General features: G+C 31.4%; 1 protein-coding gene across 3 annotated transcripts in view; it reads left to right on the top strand.

The window, feature by feature from the left end:
• LOC109336111 (ABC transporter G family member 22-like) overlaps positions 15,595-20,706 on the top strand; it is a 12,540-nt gene continuing 7,428 nt past the window's right edge. For 2 of the 3 annotated variants that reach the window (XM_019572503.1, XM_019572502.1), the window contains exons 1-2: positions 15,595-15,715; positions 16,400-16,795. In XM_019572503.1, the coding sequence (XP_019428048.1) occupies positions 15,610-15,715; positions 16,400-16,795 (502 nt within the window). In that variant the 5' untranslated portion in view covers positions 15,595-15,609. Of the gene's footprint in view, positions 15,716-16,069; positions 16,168-16,399; positions 16,796-20,706 lie in introns of those variants that run through there. The other variant, XM_019572504.1, reaches the window with a different exon arrangement.

Genomic DNA, 20,706 nt, shown 5'->3' with positions numbered 1-20,706 from the left:
GAATCCTACAATACAAAAGAGGCACCCAACAATGATGTTATGCAAGATAGAGACATAGAGGGTGGAGATGTTGAGGATAGCATCTCCCCTTCCTCCACACAACCACAAGATAATCAAACTGCTAGGACTCAGACTGACCTTAGGAGATCCAGTAGAATTAAGCAAACACCTACATACCTACAAGACTTTCACTGTAATCTCCTTAGCTCTTCAAAGCCCATAGAACCAGAAGGGATATATCACCCTCTCACATCTGTATTATCCTATGACTCTGTTTCACAGAGTCACCTACACCATACCCTGAACATTATTATACATAATGAACCTAGGAGCTATAATCAAGCTGTTAAGCATCAGCACTGGATACAAGCAATGCAGGATGAGCTAAATGCTCTTGAAGTTAATAATACTTGGAGCATTGTAGACCTTCCTCCAAATAAGAATGTCATTGGGTCCAAATGGGTTTATAAGATTAAGCACAAATCTGATGGGTCTATTGAGAGATATAAGGCTAGGTTAGTTGCAAATGGGTACAACCAAACTGAGGGGGTTGATTTCTTCGATACTTTTGCCCCTGTTATTAAGCTAACCACAATGAGACTTTTCTTAGCAATAGCAGCCTCACAAGGATGGGAAATACACCAACTTGATGTGAACAATGCCTTTCTGCATAGGGATCTCAGTGAGGAGGTTTACATGGACATCCCACAAGGAGTTCTTTGTACTGAATCACATAAAGTTTGCAAACTTAACAAATCACTATATGGTCTTAAATAGGCAGGGAGGCAGTGGTTTACAAAGCTATATGAATCCTTAACTGACCTAGGATATACTCAGTCCCATCATGATCATTCCCTCTTTACCAAGAACAATAAACATCACTTCACTGATCTTCTTATCTGTGTGGATGATTTAGTGCTTTCAGGAAATGATATTGAAGAAATTACCTATGTAAAACAACACCTTGATAGTCAATTCAAAATAAAAGATCTTGGCCATTTGAAGTATTTTCTAGGATTAGAGGTTGCTAGGTGCAAAGTTGGGATTAATCTTTGCCAAAGAAAGTATGCATTAGACATACTATCTTATACAGGGTATTTGGCAGCCAAGCCTCAAATTGGCTCGGTCACGCACCAAGTCTGACTCGTCAGCCTCGGTCAGATTGGCTCGGTGCTGCTGCACCAAACATGGACAACATGGCCACGGTCAGGATGGACATTTTGGCCCATCTAGCCTTGCCAAGGTGGCTACACATGGGCTTAGTCATTTTTCTCCTGGGCTATATTGTTTTGTATTTCTTAATCATTATTTACCAAACATAATTAGTTAGGAAATTTATTGCAACTAACTTAGTTCATGAGGTTGCTTATTCTTCAAGCAATCTATTATGAACTTGGTTATACAAGGCAAGTTGCTTCAATTCTTAAAGCAAGAAAATAATAATAAATTCATTCTTTTCTACAAAAGTAATAACTTATATGAGTAAACCAATAAAATTTTGAACAAACTGGTCCTTGGATGCATTTGAATCTGGATGCACTTATTTGTCATTGCACAAGTTTATTCATTGGATGAGCTTAGTCCTTTAGACAATTCACTTTATTTTTATAATTTGTCTAATGGTGAAGAAATAGAAAGCGAATTTTGGGAGACATGATATACAATCTTGAGAGTACACTTAAGTCTTTAATTTACCTTCAAACCTCATTTTACAAACTTATCCTAAGAGTTTTTAACTTTATGCATTGAGGAAAAATATTTATCCTCTTCTCTTCACTTTTTCATTCAAGATTTCATTCCCTTGTTCAAGATTTCCTTTGTTAAATTAGTAGTCTTGACTACATTTTGTTATTCAAGTTTAATTCTGTGTTAATCTTTAAAATATATGTGATCAATTTAAAAATCATTTAAATTAATTGGTTCTATTAATATATTTTTAAATCAAAACTAATTTTGTTCAAATATTTCTATTTGATTTTAGTCGGTTTTAAAGTAACCATTTTTATATACAAAGTACCCGTTTGAAAGTACAATACTCTTTGTGAAGATTTATATGGAAACCTAATTGACAAAGTACCGCTAAAGTGTTTTATCAATTTATTTAAGAATTCCTTTTTTATTGTTAAATACGAATTTTTATGAGTTTTAAAGGTTTAGTGTACTAATGAAAGGATTTGATTTTGGCTGACGAATTTATATAAAAATTAATTAATAAATAAATAGGAGTAAAGAAAGGTGCATTACCAGTTTTTTGGTAATCAATATGCATCTGCAGTTAATGCATTGTAATTGGATAAGTTATTGGGAATATGAAGGAAGGGAAGTCGAAGGAAAGAAAGAAGAATGCACCGAATGGAGGTGCTTGCACAATTAAAAAAGAGCTACACTGACAATAAAAAGATTTATACACATCCACTTTATTATTCGTCATTCATTTGTATTACATTTTCTGAAAAGTCAACAATAATTAAAAATCAATGGTAATAATAAAATGACAGTGTATAAAACTCGTTACATACATATTTTTTCTCATTAAAAAATATAAGATATAAAAAGTACATATTAGGGTTAATTGAGTAAAATTTTGTATACTATTAGTCTATCAATTATCATTCATTTTTAATAATCATTGACTCTTTAAAATAAATAATACAAATGAATAATAAATGATATACTAATTGTATATAAATTTTTATATTATCATGTATAGATATTACACTCTATTACTTAATGTTTACATTATTAACTTTTTTATATTTTTAGGAGAATTTTTATGACCTACAATATTTATTTAGAAAAGGTATAAATGTTATGAATTAATTAATAACATACAGGATTTACACTATTAAATATGAGTGAGAGATCTGTTTAAACCTAAATTAAATTGTACTAGTTCTATTCAACCTTATTCATACATTTTTTCCAAATTCAATGGCTCACATATGTGAGATGAAGGAGGTAAAGAGATATTTTAGGTGACTCTTCCAATCATCCTTATGGTCTATTTGATTTGAAAAAATGAATAGATATAATTGAATATAGGTAATATAACTTAATTTACGTGTAAACAAATTTTTTCTCATTAAACATAAGAGTGAGATCGTTGACTCACTCATTGTGTTTTGACAAGCATTTTCTTGCTTAGCAGCCAGATTTTTTAATTGAATAAAATAAATATTGTAGGCTAACTTTCACAAACAAAATGTATAAAAATAATTATGATATAAGGATAAATTTAATTTGACATATATAATAGTTGGAATCTTCTAACTTAATCAATCTGTTTCAAAATAAACTTCAACTTAGAGAATACAAATTTGTTTCAAAATAATTGTCCCTTATAAATTTAACAGAGTATTAATGTTTATTTTTAATTTATGGAAAGAGTAAATGATGAGAGATAAGAGTAAAGTTTACACCAACGTTGGAAAACTCAGACACGAACATTAAATGGTCATGTATTAAGTTAAAAATTTAAAAGATTAAACTGTCTGATAGACAAGATATTTCATATATAAAAATTATCATAATTATTAATTATATATAATTATATTAAAATAATATCTATCCATTTTACTTTGGATCAGAATAAAATAAAACATTAGAGTAATGTTTCATTTTTTTAATTCTAAGTGAATTGTCTAGTTCACTTTTTAGGTTTAACGAGTTTAACTTGATTGGACCGGAGTTCCTCAATGCAAAGCAGTCCAATGTATTATTCAGTTAAGATTGTAAATTAGAGTTGTTTTTAAGTCCAATGGGTAATTGAATTAATCATACCATATGGTCCAGTCCGACCTTCACAATATTGATTTTTTGCAATAAAAATAAGAAATCGAAAATTATCTTTCAAAATTTTAACATATTGATTGCAGTTCTTATTATGTGTACTTTTTGAGTAAAACGGATGAAGTATTAATTATTGCTTACAAAAAATACCTATAAAATATAAATAACTATTTAACGTATGTTTGCTATGAATTAATTTTTGTTTGCTTTTATTTTTAAAAAATAAGCTTAAATATAAATTATGTGTGTTTTCGCTTACTTTTACTACATCATAAAACTTGACATTTGCGTATTATTTATTTTGTAAATTTTGTAATTCAAGCTTAACAATTTTTGTTTATTTATGTATCATGTTATTTTCTATTATTGATATTGATTTTTATATTTTATTTTAATTTATTTTAATATATTTTCTAGCCTTTTTATCAATATTAAAAATTAAAAATATTATAGTAAAAATATATATAATGGTAAATATTTAAAAAAATGTACATTTAAAAAATAGTATAAAAATAACCAAAATAATCATAACATAAACAAATAACTCCATATCATTTTCTACAATTTACTAGGTAAAAAATAATTTTTCTACCTTACCCAAACAAAATAAATTAGTTTATATTTAGTTTTCAACTAAAGTACTCAAACTTAAACAAATTATAATTTTAACATGTTATAATCTCATCATAGGTTATAAACTGAAACTAAAAAGTAATCATGATTTTATGATTTAGTTTTTATTTTTACAATACATAACATAAAACAATTACTAGGTTAGTTACAAAATGATGTGTGAGTACACTTTTAATTCTTTGATTTTTATTTAATTTACTTATTTGATTTGTAACTTGTAAGCCTTAGGAGGTCTAATGAAAATATAAATATTAATAAAATTAAACAAAAACAATAGGTAAACCAATTCCCAAAACCTTTATCTATATCTATACTATATATAAAATCAAAACTTGAAATAACTTCCCCATGATGTAATTTTCATTTCCTATATTGCCCTTAACATTATTTAATTTTTTTTAAAAAACTATATAATTCTAAGCAACTATCACCAATACATTAATTAACCACATATCTCACCTTAAATTAAACATTATCATAAACAAAACAAAAATATAATATATAAAAATTGAATATATAGTATCACACAGTATTCGCCGGCAGACACGAAGTGCCTATGCACATTAGTTAATAATAATTACTAATTAGTATAAGTAATAATAAATGAATATAGAAGATAATATTTTGATAATCTAAAGCTCTGTTTGCCAATTAAATTTTAAAGAGGAAAATAAGTTATAGAATGATAAATTATTAAAATATATTAATGATATGATTCTCAAATTATTCATCATTCTTTAAAATTAAACTTACAAAAACGAACATAATATATTATTGACTCTTTCGCTTCAAAGATGTTCTTACTAATTTTTTTGATACTATCAATATATGTTATTTTTTTAAGTAAAAAATTAATTTCTTTTGAACTTTATGGTTGTTTTTTGAATAATATCACTATCAAAAATCGAATCTTCAACTTTAGAAATCCAATAAAACTTTATAAACTGCACCAATAACAGTTACCTATGCTCTTACCGGTTACCACTACTAGGTTACTTCCTCTATCTCGAGACACAATTTGTCAGTCACATCAGTCCTTCCCACGTGAGTTTCCCTTCCACTCAGGGCACCGCCCCTTCACTTGTGTCAGTGTATTGGGAGAGAGAGTGGAACCTTTCATATTTGGATTAATGTGTGGTCTCTCTTTTTTTTTTTACTGTGTCCTCTGGAATAAACATTGGAGAATACATTCTTTCCATCTCCCTTAAAACCAAAAAAAAAAAAGAAAAAAGATATTTGCCTGGAATTTTCTATTGAGTTTCTATTTATTAATTTTATGTTTATTCTATAATTGTTATTATACTATAATTTCTGGTTCAAAAAAATGAAAAGAAAATATCAATTAATAGCAAACAATATGTTAAAGAAATAATGTTGACGAAAATTCCAAATAAATAAATTAAGGCAATTTATAGTTGTTAGATAATTATACTTAAAGATAGAATCTTAGTATTTTAATTGGTATTAAATGAAATGTAATAAATTAATTTAGTTATAAACAATGTTTTAAAATTAAATGATTGAGTATCTTAAGTATGAAATATAACTTTGCTAGATTATAAAATTAAATAGTTTAAAATATATGCACTGACAATGTAAAGATTTATACACAGTCAATGCATTATTCACCATTCATTTGCAATATTTTTATTTAAAAGTCAATAATAACTAAAAATCAATAGTAGATGATATAATAACAGTGTAAAAAACTTTTATATTATCGGTGTATATATCTTTTTCCCAAATTAAATTGGCTTGATTATCACGAGGATAAAACTATCATTCAATTTGTATTATATGTTGTAAGAGATTTTGTTGTGAGAAACACCAATAGGAGTTAGTTTCCTATTGAAACTCTTATACCTCATTGTTTTAGTCATTAATAACTAATGCTTTAGGAGAGATTAATATAAAACTAGTTAATGAATATTATAAAAATAATTTTTTATGCAATTTCTGTTTCAAAATGTAATTAATTTTTCTATATAAATTTGAGAAAATTGACATATGATTTTATATTTTACTCTTTTAAACTGCTTTTGTCATTTATTCTTCTCGTAAGGGTATTCTTAACAAACAGCCATCTAATATTCTTTTGAAATTATAAAGTGGACAGATATTCTGAAACAAATTTTTATTATATATAAGGGAGTATAATTCTTACTGATTAAATGCATGAAAATGACACCTGTTGTAGAACATTCTGAAGAACATTGTACTTGAGACACGTACTGTAACAAAAAAAAGATTATTACCAGTATTCCAAATAAGGTACAACAGAAAGGCAGAAACTACAGAGTGACTCTCTAATTTAATATGGTACTAATAAAATCGGTTTCCTTATCCTTCTAAGGAGTTATGAATTCAGGTGTTTATGGCCTTTTTTTGTAATTCCTGGATGATATTACAGAAATAGAACACAAACATTATTTGATTAGACATTCAACATATCTAGAGTATAGACTAATATAGACTAGTGTAATATAGACTACTATAGACTAAATTTCATCATATTTTGTGAGTTGAGTTGAGTTTTAGTTTGAATTAGAATAAAATTATTTGAAAATTATAATATATACTCTAAATTAATTTTAAAGTCTTTTATTTTTATATGTTCCACTCTAAAATCCACACGAACAAATCGTTGACAAGAAACAATACTTTATCTGCCAAATTTAAATTTTAAATTAGTCCCGACGAAAAAGACTCATATGAAAACGTATTTATATAAAGATGATTGATAATACATTAAAAATGCAATTCTAATTAAAATTTATTGCTAAATGACAACACTAACAAATATAAATATATATCTATACTATATATAAAGCCAAAACATATTATAACTACTTACATGATATAATTTTCACTTACCTATTTTGCCCTTATAATTAATAATTATTACAATATTTTTCCATACAATAAAAAATATAAATGAAGGTTAGAGGAAGTTATATCAACTAAATATATCAAACTACCAATGCATTTTTTAATAATATCGCAATTCATTTTTATATTTTTATCAAAAAAAATCATAATATTATGTACGAAAAAGTGATATAATTCTCCAAAATGAAATATATAAAAACTAAATATTCAATACTAAAAAGTAAAAATGCGGGTCGGCAGATATGAAGTAACTGACGACACGCTAATATATATAAAGTCAAAACTTAAAGTAACTATTATCATGGTTCTATTTTCCTATTTTGCTATTAACATCCTATTTTGTTATTAACATGTTTTATTTCTAAAGTAAAACTATATAATCATAAATAACTATAATTAATACATCTCATTTTAAGTTGGATATTATAATAAATGCAAAAATATAACATGAAATACAAATTTAATACTTAATAAAAATATTTAATGTCATAAAATAAGAATATGGGTCGACTGTATGTCAACACGCTAGTGTCTATAAATATTATGCTTTCCTTCCATCTCATAGAAGTTTTTCTTTCTACGTGGAAACTATAATTGTGGGATTACAGGTGTATTTTCGAGGGATGAAATGGACATTTGGAGTAATATATGGCGAGTTGTGGTAGATAGAATGCGACCAACCATCTTCCACCAAATGCCATACACATAATAAAGTTCCTTATCGTGAAGAACCACCAAACCAATCATGTCCATATTTTTGGGCCATTGTTGTTTTTGTCCACACCCTTCTTTGCAACTGTTCTGTATTGTTGGCCACTCATTCTCTCCACAAAACCCTCCACTTTTGAAAAGTTCTCTTCTATCCTCTTTCTCTCCACTCAAATTATATGGAGTACTTTATATGGCTTTTGCCACATGTCATGTATTCATTCTCTGATGTTATCACTAACAGTCATTATTAAGCTTATATTACATATGTGCTTAATCAATGTCCAAGAGTTTAAGAAATGAATATTTAATATTACTGCATTAGAGAAGGACCTACCTTAATTCAGTGAAAACAAGTACAGATGGATAAGTAAATATGATAAATATATATATGGTTTAACTCCACTTTTAGTTCTGTATCATTATTTTATTTTTTAAATTCAAGTAAGTACTTAAATTAAAAAAGTTTATAATTAAGTGACTGGGATTGAGCATTTGTAGTGCTCTTCTTTAAGAAAGTTCCTTGCTTATAAAAAAATCAATAAAACATTTCTGAACAATCTGGAAAATCCAATCATATATATATTTTTTATAAAAAATATATTTTCAAATTCCTATGATTTTTTATACGCCTAACGAAACTACTCTAATTGAAAAATGTACTAGGAATTTGCTCTTTAGTCTTGAGAAGGTGAGATTTAATGTAAGAAGACCGGTGTAGAATCTTCTAGTGTCACCTGAGAGATACATGAGAACACTATGAGGTACTTGAAAAAGTTTTTCGACATCCAAGTCAGTGTATGATAGATATAAAATGTAAGAGTGAGAAAATAATAGCAAGAGATAGAGAGTAAGTAAACTTTCTTATGATGGAAGCCCCTATTTATAGAGGTGGTGAGAAAATTCCCTTATAGATAATATTGGCATGCCCGATCAAATGTCTTTGTCTAACCTATCTTAGACTCCTAGAGGTTGTTTTCCCGTGTCAGATGGTTCTGACAGGTCCTTACATTGTGGATAGTTGACTTATGGCTATGTCGTCATATTATAGGCCTATTTTCTATTCTGCCAAAAGGTGTAGGTAGCGTGCGGCTCGTGGCAGAGGTCTATGTTGATTAGACAGTGTGGCAGTCCTATGTCGGAGGTGTAACAAAGTAGTGTTAGAGGTGGTCCTTGTGCTATCTTGTCGTTTATGTTCGATCAATGGTGTATCTTTCTGGACCGTCCAGTTGCTCGATCGAGACTCGATAATGTTCAGACTATGCTGGCTTTACTCGGTCCTATGTTGATAGTCATCACCCTTGTCTCGTCATGATATGTACTTTAGTAACAAGATAGAATAGTTGCCCTAGCCTAAGAGTATGGCCGGTAGGTCAGGCGTGCCGATAGACTCCACTGTGTGGTCGGGTGACAGGAACTCCAGGTTGTGTCACTAAGCGCGAGAAATGGTCTCTCTGCCTATTTGTAAGTGCTTGATTTCTAAACCCGATACCACAATATATTCAAGATGCACATGTTACTTTTTTATAGCTCCTATACACATCAACAAAAGGAAAATACATACTAATTAATGTGTAAATAAATAAGTGAAAAGATAACTATAAAGGTTCTGGGTCTCCTGGCAGGTTCGGGTTATCCGAAACCCAACGGGTTCGGGGATGGTAGTATTATTTTCAGCCCAACTTAGTTTAGGGTCGGGTTCGAGTTTTGAAATTCGGGTTCTGGGTTGGGTAAGTGCAAACCTGACCCCCGACCCCGACCCGCCCTGTTGCCATTCATATCGCACACTTGGGGATTTGTTGATGGAGACCTGTCAGCCAAGCGGAGCATGGTTCATGCGCAAGGCTGGTTTTTATATCGCCAGCTAAGGGGAGTATGACTAATGTACTTGGGGGGATTTGTAAGTGGAGACCTGTCGGCCAAGGGGAGCATGGCTCATGCTTAAGGTGGGTTCTTAAATCGTCGACCAAGGGGAGCATGACTTCGCGCACTTGGGGGATTATAGACCTGTTGATTCTGAAACAACAGAAAGTGCATAATATCTCGTTACCATATACGTTTTCATGCATTACAATATTTTTTGCCTGACCTTGTAAGAAGGTTAGATTTGTTACACATTTGTACTAAGTAGGAAAACATAAATAAAGGTTTTTGATCTACAAGGGACAATAAGGTCGGTTGGGGTTGAGCTACTTTAGCTTGTTGGCGAGTCTGAGGCTTTGTGGGTAGCAACTCCTCACAGTGTATTGGTTACCTCGGATTGTGCAAAGATTGAGGTCGTTGGAGAGGAATTTCATATATAAATGTGGGGTGGACACCAAAACTCCAAGGGAATTGGGGATCAGATGCCCAATTATGCCTTTATAGGCTGACTTACAATCAATAACCAAGAACCTGGCTTTGATTGTCTTAGAAAGGGGCTGGTCTCCGATCGTTACCCATACTTCCACATAACCTCTAGAGCTTATTTCCTCTCTAGTGAATCCCACCAACCGATCATCATAATTTAGCAGGTCCCGCTCACTAAGCTCCATTAACTCAAAGAGGTCCTGGAAAATTATGTCTGTGGAGCTACCTTGTTCCTCAAATAATCTAATGACCTTCTTTTTATTAAGCTTGGTCATGATGATCAATAGGTTGTCATGTCCTTGGACAGTGCCCTCATAGTCATGATCATAAAAGGAGACCTGAGGGGTTGTCTGCCTATTGTTGTGTTGGTGTATGTCTTGTCCCGTCGTTACTTGTAGGACCTCTTGAAGATACCTCTTTCGGGTAAACTTTGAAGTACCACCGATAGCAAAACCCTCGAAAATGGTGTTGATGTCGACAAGGCTTATTTGCCTCCTATTGTACTAGCAATATCGATTGGCTCGCTCCTTACTCAGAGGATGTCTCTCATGTGCCCTAGGAGGGGGGCGCCTTCTCGACGGAGAGCGTCTTCTTGGTGGAGTATCTTGGTAATGAGGTAAACATCTCTACGGGGTGCGCCCAACTATGAACTCTTAGAGATAACCTGCCTGAATCAGGTCCTCAATGGTGTCCAGCAGCTGTGTGTAGTCATTGGTCTTGTGACCGAACATCTTGTGGAAGTCATAGAACCTAGATCAGTCCTTTGGTCCAATCTTTAGATTTGGATTTGTTTTTGGGAGGGGACCAAGGTGGACAACCATAGCATTAAGCGGGATGTAGATGGTGTACTTTAGTCGCTTGGGTGGGTCATTCCTTTGTGGATCCATAAAGATGGGTTTCTTGGCTTCCCTAAAGGGGTTGTGTGGTTGGTAGTCGATGGTGGGTTGGGTGTCAAGAGATTCCTTTAGGTTGATGAAGTGTTGGGCCTTGGAATGAAGGTCCTTCATATTGTCAATTTTGTCATTGGCCAGCTCCATCTTGAAGAGGCTTGCACGGAGACCTCTAACGAGAAGGTGCACTGCCACATTGGGACTTAGAGTGCAGACCTTCATTGCTTCTTCGTTGAAATGGTTCAGATAGGTTCTAATAGACTCATTGGGACCTTGCTTGATGCCAACCATGGTGTAGGATGAGCGAGGTTCGGCTATGCTAGCTATGAACTGGATGTTGAACTTGTCCGCCAGTACTGCCTAGTTATCAATGTTGTTTTGCTCCAGTTGCGTAAACCACTAAAAAGCAACGCACTTCAGCATGATGGGGAATACCCACCACATGATTGGGTCAGAAGTTCTATGGAATAGCATGGATGCTTCAAAAGTGTCCAAGTGGTCTTGGGGATCATTGGTGCCATCACACTGATCAACGTTGGTGGGGCGAGTTAGCTGTGTGGGTAGGGGATACACCATGATAGCAATTGTGAAGGGGTGCTTTTCTCCGCAATGGTATAAACTTGATGGGCAGTTTGGTGGGGAGATTGTTCTTGGCGTGGGAGATGGAAGTGGGTTGGTTGGGCAGGTTTCTACAGCGGACTCGGTGCTAGTTGCATCATCAGCGGGTCGTGGTGGTCTAAAACTATACTCAATTTTGGATTGGCGAAGCTCTTGTAGTATCTCCACTTGCTGTTGGATTATGTTTTCTTGCCTTTCCAACATGTGGATGAGCTTCTAGGTGGATGGTTTTCTAGGTCTGAAAGTGGTGTTATGGGTTCTACTTGCTTGGTTAGAGGGTTGTATGTGAGATTAGGAATGTGTGTTTTAGTCTTGAGGCATGTTTTTTGTGCTACTTCTATGTGACTTAGAGGGTTAGCTTGGTTTCTCGTGGTCACCATGGTGCATGTAAGTCATAGACGACATTGATGATCTTTGGTCCTCAGACGGGTGGGGTCTGATGTACAATGGCTGATGTGGAATCTTCTAGTGTCGCCTGAGAGATGCTTGAGAGCGTTGGGGTACCTGAAAAGGTTCTCTAACGATTAAGTTAGTATATGAGAGAGAGAAATGTGTGTATATATATATATATATATAGAATGCAAGAACGAGAGAATAATAATAAGAGATAGATAGCAAGTAAGTAAACTTCCTTTTGAGGGGAGTTCCCTATTAATAATGAAGAGGCGAGGGGAATATTCACTTGTAGGCGATGTTGGCCTAGCCGACCAAATGGCCATATTAGAGCTACTTTAGACACGTAGAGGTTGCTTTTCTCGTGTCAAGCGGCTCTAGAATATCTATATTTTATGGATAGTTGACTTATGGTCTATGTCATCGCATTATAAGCCTATTTTATCAAAGGTGTAGTAAGGCGTATGTAGCATGTGACTCGTGGCAACAATCTATGTTGTTCATACGACATTATTGTCCTATGTCGGAGGTATAGTAGGGGTGTGTCAATGATGGTCCTTATATTATCTTATCGTTTCTGTCTGGTCAATAGTGTATCTTTTTGGACTGTTCAGTTGCCCAGTTGAAACCCGATAATGCTCGGACTATGCTTGCTTTGCTCAATCATATGTTGACAGTCATCACCCTTATCCAGTCATGACGTATACTTTAGTATCGGGATGGAACAAAACCCATTTACAAAGTTATGATATCCAATTACAAACTAGTTTGTAATTCCATATATATAGCCATTAGGATATCTATTCCCAATGCCATTGTGAAACCAAAAATAGTATTTATAAGTTACCTTAATCATAACGAAATAATATATTATTCACTTTCAGCTAACTTAACTGGAATCCAGATTCTTTTGAGTACTAGAAGATCCGCTACCAGATGGGATGGTGACATATGTGATTAATTTTTTTTTAATAAGTATAAATTTTAAATTATTTTTAAATAAGAAATTATAAATCAAGAAACATATTATAACTTCATATTCAAGTATTGGACTCTGCACCATAAATAAAGGCTCCTTAACTAGTGGGTTATTGCTTATCTTATAATCGACTAAACACATTCGATAATTAGTGCGAAAATACGAACATGTTTGACGAATTGAGTGGCCCAATCACATGAGAGAGAGAAATGGATTAGATGCTACATAACTAAACATGGGTTAGGTAATTGATAAAAGACCGTGTATAAATGGAATTTGCACGGTACTTTAGTCCATGTTTGAGAGTTATGAGAGAAAATGAGAGAGATTAAGGGCGAGAAAGAAGGAAGAAGGGAATGGGAAATGAAAGCAATTCACTCTCATTTGAGAGTGTGAAATTTAGATGAGAGAGAAGTAAAATAATGATAATGTAATAATTATTTTTTTTATTTTTTCTTTAAAAATATAATTAACAATGAAAAATAAAGAATAATGTAAATATATAATTTTACTAATTGCATTTAGGTATTTTGACCCTAAAAAAACTCCAAATTGAGGGAATCACGAAAATAGACACATGAAAGGTTTTAAAAAACTTTAGAAACCATTCAAAACCTTCACATCTCTTTCACCCAACTCACAAACAAGGGAGCAGCTAAATTTCAAAATCATTCATTCATTTCCCCTCCCCTCCAAAATTAGACTCTTAATGAATTTTTACGCACTTAAAGAGCATAACATAACCTAAATTAACCATATAGATTAAGAGAAAAAAGGACAAGAAAGACCACAATAGTTACTACTTGAGGGCAATCGTTTGATGTGCAAGTATGAACTAGGGACAAATGATGTGTGTATTAACTAGGGGTACTCAACCCGGTAAACTTCACACATATATAGTTAACAAACACACAAATCCGTATGCTTTATTTGAGAGCTAATAAGTAAACATCGAAATGAGATTATTTTCAAAACTGTACCCTTTTGGTTCTTGAATGTGAGGGATAGAGAAATTTATAAGTTTTTAAACTATTTAATTAAAAAATAATTAAAATTTTGAACTTTTAAAACAATTTTAGTATCACGTATCAACATCTGTAGTGTGGATATGTACTTCTAAATATCATGTCTTAATTTTCGGTACACAAAACTCTAGTTTCCCTCTTGTGAGGTAATTTGGATTGAAAGCAAGGCCTCAAGCATGCACGCATGAAGGTCCCTCTTCACTCCAACACAACAAATAGAACATCATATTCATACAATATACCATTAATCCATTACACAGTATCTTGTCCGCATTAAAACAATTTTATTGTGATTAGGCGGCACATGAGCCAAGACTTGCCACCCATATTGCACATAATGTTCAAAACCATCATTAATACCAAAAGCTTTATCCTTAACGTATAACTCTAACTAATTGATAGACGCCAACGTACCTCTAAACTCATGGAAAATGAAATAAATAAGAGAAAGAAACAATGGACGTGGATTAATAGTGTAAAGGACTTTTTTGACGTAGCCAAATTATTTACACTCCACATTACACAAACAATACCATCATTACAAGCATCACAATTCACAAATCGATCTTTTCACCACTAGAAATACTCCTCAACCAATAAAAGGGAGTATATTACTAAATGATATATATTTGTTGTCTCATAAATTGTACCACTACATATATCATTAGTTGTGGTTGGTTAGAAAAATAATTAATTATTAATTTTTTATCTTCAAAATATTTTTTCAATTAATCAGAAGGTTGTGGTATATCCAGCGGCACAATTTGTGGAACAATACATGTTGTCCTATGACTAAATGGGCTATTGTTTATTCTCATGTAAAGAATTTATACTATTAATATATCATATATCAATAATATATTAAACACTTTAATTTTCAAGTAAATAACATAAATATCAATAATAATAAATAATGTTTTGATAATGTAAAAAAATTAAACGGTGAGACTCATCTAAACTAATATTGTTTGTCTTGTGACATGGAGTTCATTAGTTCACATCCTAAAATTAACCTCTCTTTACTAGCGATTATAGGGTTTTTGTACATCTAACCCTTCTCATACTGTATTAGATAAGTCTTCTACACTTGTCTTTTTTTTAGTAAAAATTTAAAGCATTGGTGCACCATGCACAACCTTCCCTTTCAAGAAAAAAATGGTACATGTCTTATACGTGTACGGTAAATATTGCCTGACTTTTCGTACATGGAAGGCCCATGTTGTCTGATTTCCTATATCTTCATCACTCTGTTATTTGCAACTTAGACTGAGGGTAGTTTGGTATCTTTAAGTGGGCCACTTAAGTGCCCTTATAAGAGGGTTACTTAGTGATCCACATGATAGAGTATAAACGTTTGATTGGTACTTTTCTAGTTGTTGAGTTGAACTTGGTCTACAATTCCACATTTTCACATCATCCCCACAAGTTTCTCAATTCTAGAGGTATTGCCTTCTCTATACACACTATTATGATCCCAGTCTCTATTTTTATTTTTAGTTATCCTTGTGTATTTTCCAATAGTTGAGGTGATGACATATAATATTTAATTTTTTTTAATGGTTAAGATTTTAAGTTATTTTTAATTAAAGATTTTTTTAGACAATAAAATGAATCTAGGTATTATATTCTTGTATTGGACTGTCTAATAGAAGAGATGATCCCACCCTCTTAAAAAAATTATAAACTACTAAACCGTCCCATGCAAATATATTCATAAGCTTACTTTTTGTTATTATACTCTTAATTAAGTTTTGAACTATTACATATAAGCTTATTATTTCACAAATATATCACTATTACTCTTTTCGAGCCTTAGTGATCTCCTTTATTCCTCAACTTTCTTTATATTTGGAGACATCAGAACAAAGAAAACAAGCATACCCATTAAATTCTGGTAATACGGGTCTTACTTATTATATATGAATGTTATGGCATAGTTCTCCTGAAATATTACTAGTTCAATAAGCTTATAAAATATGAAACTATATACTAGTTAAATCATATTTCAAATGATCTATGCATGAGTGTACGTATCAACATACATAAATTCAGTAGCTTAATTCCTCATCTTGTTCAATGTTGTTTTGTCTAACCTATGAATTTTTATTATTGATTTTCTATAACAGTAGTGAGATTGAGCATGGAGAAAGCGAATTCATTAGGATTACTAAGAACGAAATCGGACCAGCTAGTGGAGTCGATGGTGGCAGCTTTCAAGTCACCACAATCAAGTGACCATTCAACTAACGGAACGGTGGATGGTGTAGGAACAATGTCGAGGAAGTCGAGCCGGCGGCTTATAGCGGCGTCGCCAGGGCGTGGTGGTGGAAAAAACACACACATAAGGAAATCGAGAAGTGCTCAGATAAGCCAGATGAAGTTTGAGTTGGATGAGGTGAGTAGTGGTGCTGCTCTTAGTAGGGCTTCTAGTGCTAGCTTGGGGCTTTCATTCTCCTTCACTGGCTTTGCTATGCCCCCTGATGAAATTGCTGACTCCAAACCATTCAGTGATGATGATATTCGTAAGTATCGCATATCTCTAACATGTTAATCCTATTGGTAATGGTAGCACTTAGGTAATATATAAGATCTTATATATAACTAGGAATTACAAGCAAAAAATCTGAAGTAAAAAATTGAAATTTTGACATGCATAATGCAAGAAATTGTTACATGTCCTAACCACATCCACAATATTGATTTGAAATTATTAATGTGCCATTAACGATGAGGATATAATTGGGATCAATATCTATCTTAGACTGTGTAATAATATCACAAATTGCATACTCTAAGAAGGGTGAGATTTAGCTATGAAATTGTTTGTTGAATTCTCTAAAGTGGGGTGTTTTAAAAAGAATATATAAGTAAGAATTTATCCACCTTTAAATTCTTAAGTGGGACTATGCATATAACCAAGTAAGAATGAATAGGCTCTCACTATCTCATCTTAAATATAATATTCCAATGTGAGACTTCACACTTGAATAACCCAACAATCCCCTCTCAAGTGTAGGTATCAGGCGAACCATCGGCTCTAATACCACTTGTTGGACCAGACTGCGACTGAGAGTTTCATTGTTACTAGGGTATGGGAAGAGTGAAGAGACACAAGTGAGACAACACGTTTTAAACCAAAACCTTAAGGCATTAGTTCCATGAGTTTTTCCTACTTATAAACTATTTTACTCCTCTCCATATATTCAACGTGGAACTTTACACTTAATAAACCCAACAAATATCATTATAGATATCTAACACCCTTTGTAGGTGAATGACATTTTACACTTCAAAAATATAATAAGACCATTAAATCTGATTAATAACATGTATCACATTGGAACTGTCTCATACCCTAAAATCACGAGTTTGAATATAGTTACTAATATAATCATCTTATCATAGATGATTAATCAACAAATACATATGTAAGAGATTTTTACAATGTGAAACATTACATGCCCTAGTGAGCAAGTGAGGCCTAAGTAACCTAATCTCAAATATTTCAAAACATGCATGAAACTAGTATTTGCTGGCTGTTTCTGTTTCTTAGTTGTTTTGGGCTTTTCTCAGTTTGTAATTAAAAAAGAAAGAAAAAAGGATTGTTGGGATATAACTAGTTAATTTACTCATCTTAGATATGGAATCTGAATAACATTACTGCTTTGGCATGCGTCAAACTTTCGAGATTAATGCTATCACACGATGGACACTATTATTTAATTTTTAAGAACAGAAGTTATGAATACTCAAGGACTTTTATCGTGCCGTTATGGCAACCACAAAATAACATGGTGAGATTATGGGTTTGCTGACTTTGCTCTAATACTATTAGATTTACGAACAGAATGTTCTATATATTAATGAATATACAAATACTTAATTTTATATGTATTTTTAATAATAAAAGTATTATTATATTACATATAAAAGGAATGCATGAACTTCAAAAATATCTCCCTTATTTGAGAGTTGAGTAAAAGAGCAGAAATTTTTTGAAGGTATTTTTAGCCTCTAAAATCTTTCACATGCTCAATTTTGAGGTTTTTCTGAAATGTCTAATCCCAATTGATAATTACATTTTTAAACAGATAAAACAATACTCTTATCTATTTCCTTCCATATATTTCACATTCCCATATAACAAAGATGTTGAACATAATTTATCTTCCTTTTTGTTTGCACTTCCTCTCCACTCCTTTGATTAGGGAGATATACGTGAAGGCAAAATAAAATATCCTTTATAACTCCCAAATAATAAAGATGCCTTCTTCCCTTTTCTTCATAATTTCCAAAAACTCTCATATACATCTTTTATGTATGTGAATGCAGAACAAAATATGTAAAATGTACTTCTCAAAATAATTTAAATTTCAGTTAATAACAGTTTAATTGTAAATTCTTTGAATCATGTCTTTTTAGTTTTCACTAATAGCTGTCAACTTCACGTGAAGGGAGATTTAGGTAAAATTCCTAACCTTAAAGTTAAAATTGTATTTCAGTTATAAGACAAAGAAAAGATAAATTTTATTCCTCTGGCGAGACATGGCTCAAATTCTGTGGTAACAAATTCTTGGGTCATCAACCACAAAAAAAGTTGAAGAAACAACTATTTTAAACAGAAGAAAAACATCTGTTTTTTACCATATTTCTATACCACTATTTGGAATGATTGTATTTAGAATTTAATATCGAGTTTTTTATACTGTTAATTTATCATTTAATTTTTATTTTTATTTAAGAGTTAATAATAATTAATATATAAATGAATGATACATGTTATACTAATAATAATGAAAAAACTTTTACAATTATTTTCTTTTGTATTTATGAGAATATCAATATACCATGTATAATTCTTTAAATATTTTTTGATAAAGGAAAATATGTTTAAATATCATTACTTTTTTAATATAATATATTAGTCTAAATCACTTCAGATTAAAATGGTTTCATATACTTATTGGACATGTCTATAAGTGTCCAAATCCAAATCAGTCAAAGTTTACCCCTCCCCTTTCTTTAAAATGGAAAGAAGTTTGCACCAAAAATTGAGAAGGGATAAATATAAAAACTTACTCATATCTTATCCATCAATTTTAGAAAAATTTAATTGTTTAAATTTACTTACTAATTTAAACTATCGCACATTTCCCTAAAATTGATAATTAAGATGTGAAGTAAGTTTAAAACTTTTTCCGAGAGTAAATGAATTTCATCCCTTAAAAATAAAAGATATAAAATTAATAGAGCTTGCATTATTTAAGAGTGATAATGTCCTTCAATACTTAATAGATAACTGCTATAAAAAACAAAGCAAAAAATAAAATACAATAATAATTATATTTTTTATTTATACTTAAAATGATATTTTTATTTTTAAAACTAAGAGTAAAAACTATGGGATAAGTCACAAGGTTATGGACATAACAAAAACATTTTCCAAAGTGAGGGATTCATTATTCGTTTGAGTCATACGCTTACTTTTCTAGTTGCATTGCCCTCTCGAGAAGGTCTCTCCCTCTCTGATGATATGCATGTAAATATGGAGTAAATTTTTTTTTTTTATTAATAAAGAGATAAGTATCACAAAAATAAAGGAAACAATAATATAGTAAGACATTTTTATTCTTTTATACGCAATATAATAATATTTTTATTATTAAAAATACATATAAAATTAAGTATTTGTCTCTTCGTTAATAACATAGTTCTTCTCAGACCCAACACAGCCTATAACGTGTCTGGTCCAAAAATCCAACCAATCCACTCACGTGATTGGCGGTCCCAAAAACAAGTGGCTCTGTAGTTCCCAGCACCAAAAGGATCAAGACACTGATACAGCTATTATCTTAGCTAGTGCCATTTTCTGTATGGACCACTTGTTTTACGTACGTAACTGCCTATGGTCCATATGCATAACCATAAATATAGTTATATAGTTTTATTCATGCATGCCTCCTATATTTCCACTTGTACAATGTGATGTGATTCATTGGTGACTTTTATCTACTTGGGTTGACTTCTCATCTTTCCCTATTTTACGAAGATATCAACCAGTTCTTTTTTATTTCTTCTTTTCAGGTTAATGCTTCCTACTCAACAAAGATATATTATATTAAATCTTTTCTCAAATCTTATTCTATATTAATATATTAATTATAATGAAACAATAATAATCATAATAATAATAATAACAACAATAATAATAAATTAATTAATACTATATATTTTTATTAATGAATAACCTGATTTGAGATAACAAATATTTATTATTTTTTTACACCACTTAGAAATACATATCCTCTTAGGTTTGCCTAATATAAAATAAACCCAATTATATGTAAATGTGGTATGGGTAAAAATGTGTATATATATAACATTATTGTATTTAGTGGGGAATCTTGATTCAAAATTTAGAAGATGCAAAAAT

The sequence above is a fragment of the Lupinus angustifolius genome, chromosome LG20 (genome assembly GCF_001865875.1).
Source record: "Lupinus angustifolius cultivar Tanjil chromosome LG20, LupAngTanjil_v1.0, whole genome shotgun sequence".
Lineage (NCBI taxonomy): Eukaryota > Viridiplantae > Streptophyta > Magnoliopsida > Fabales > Fabaceae > Lupinus > Lupinus angustifolius.
Note: the sequence above shows the minus strand (reverse complement) of the source record. Positions and strands in the feature narration are given on the sequence as shown.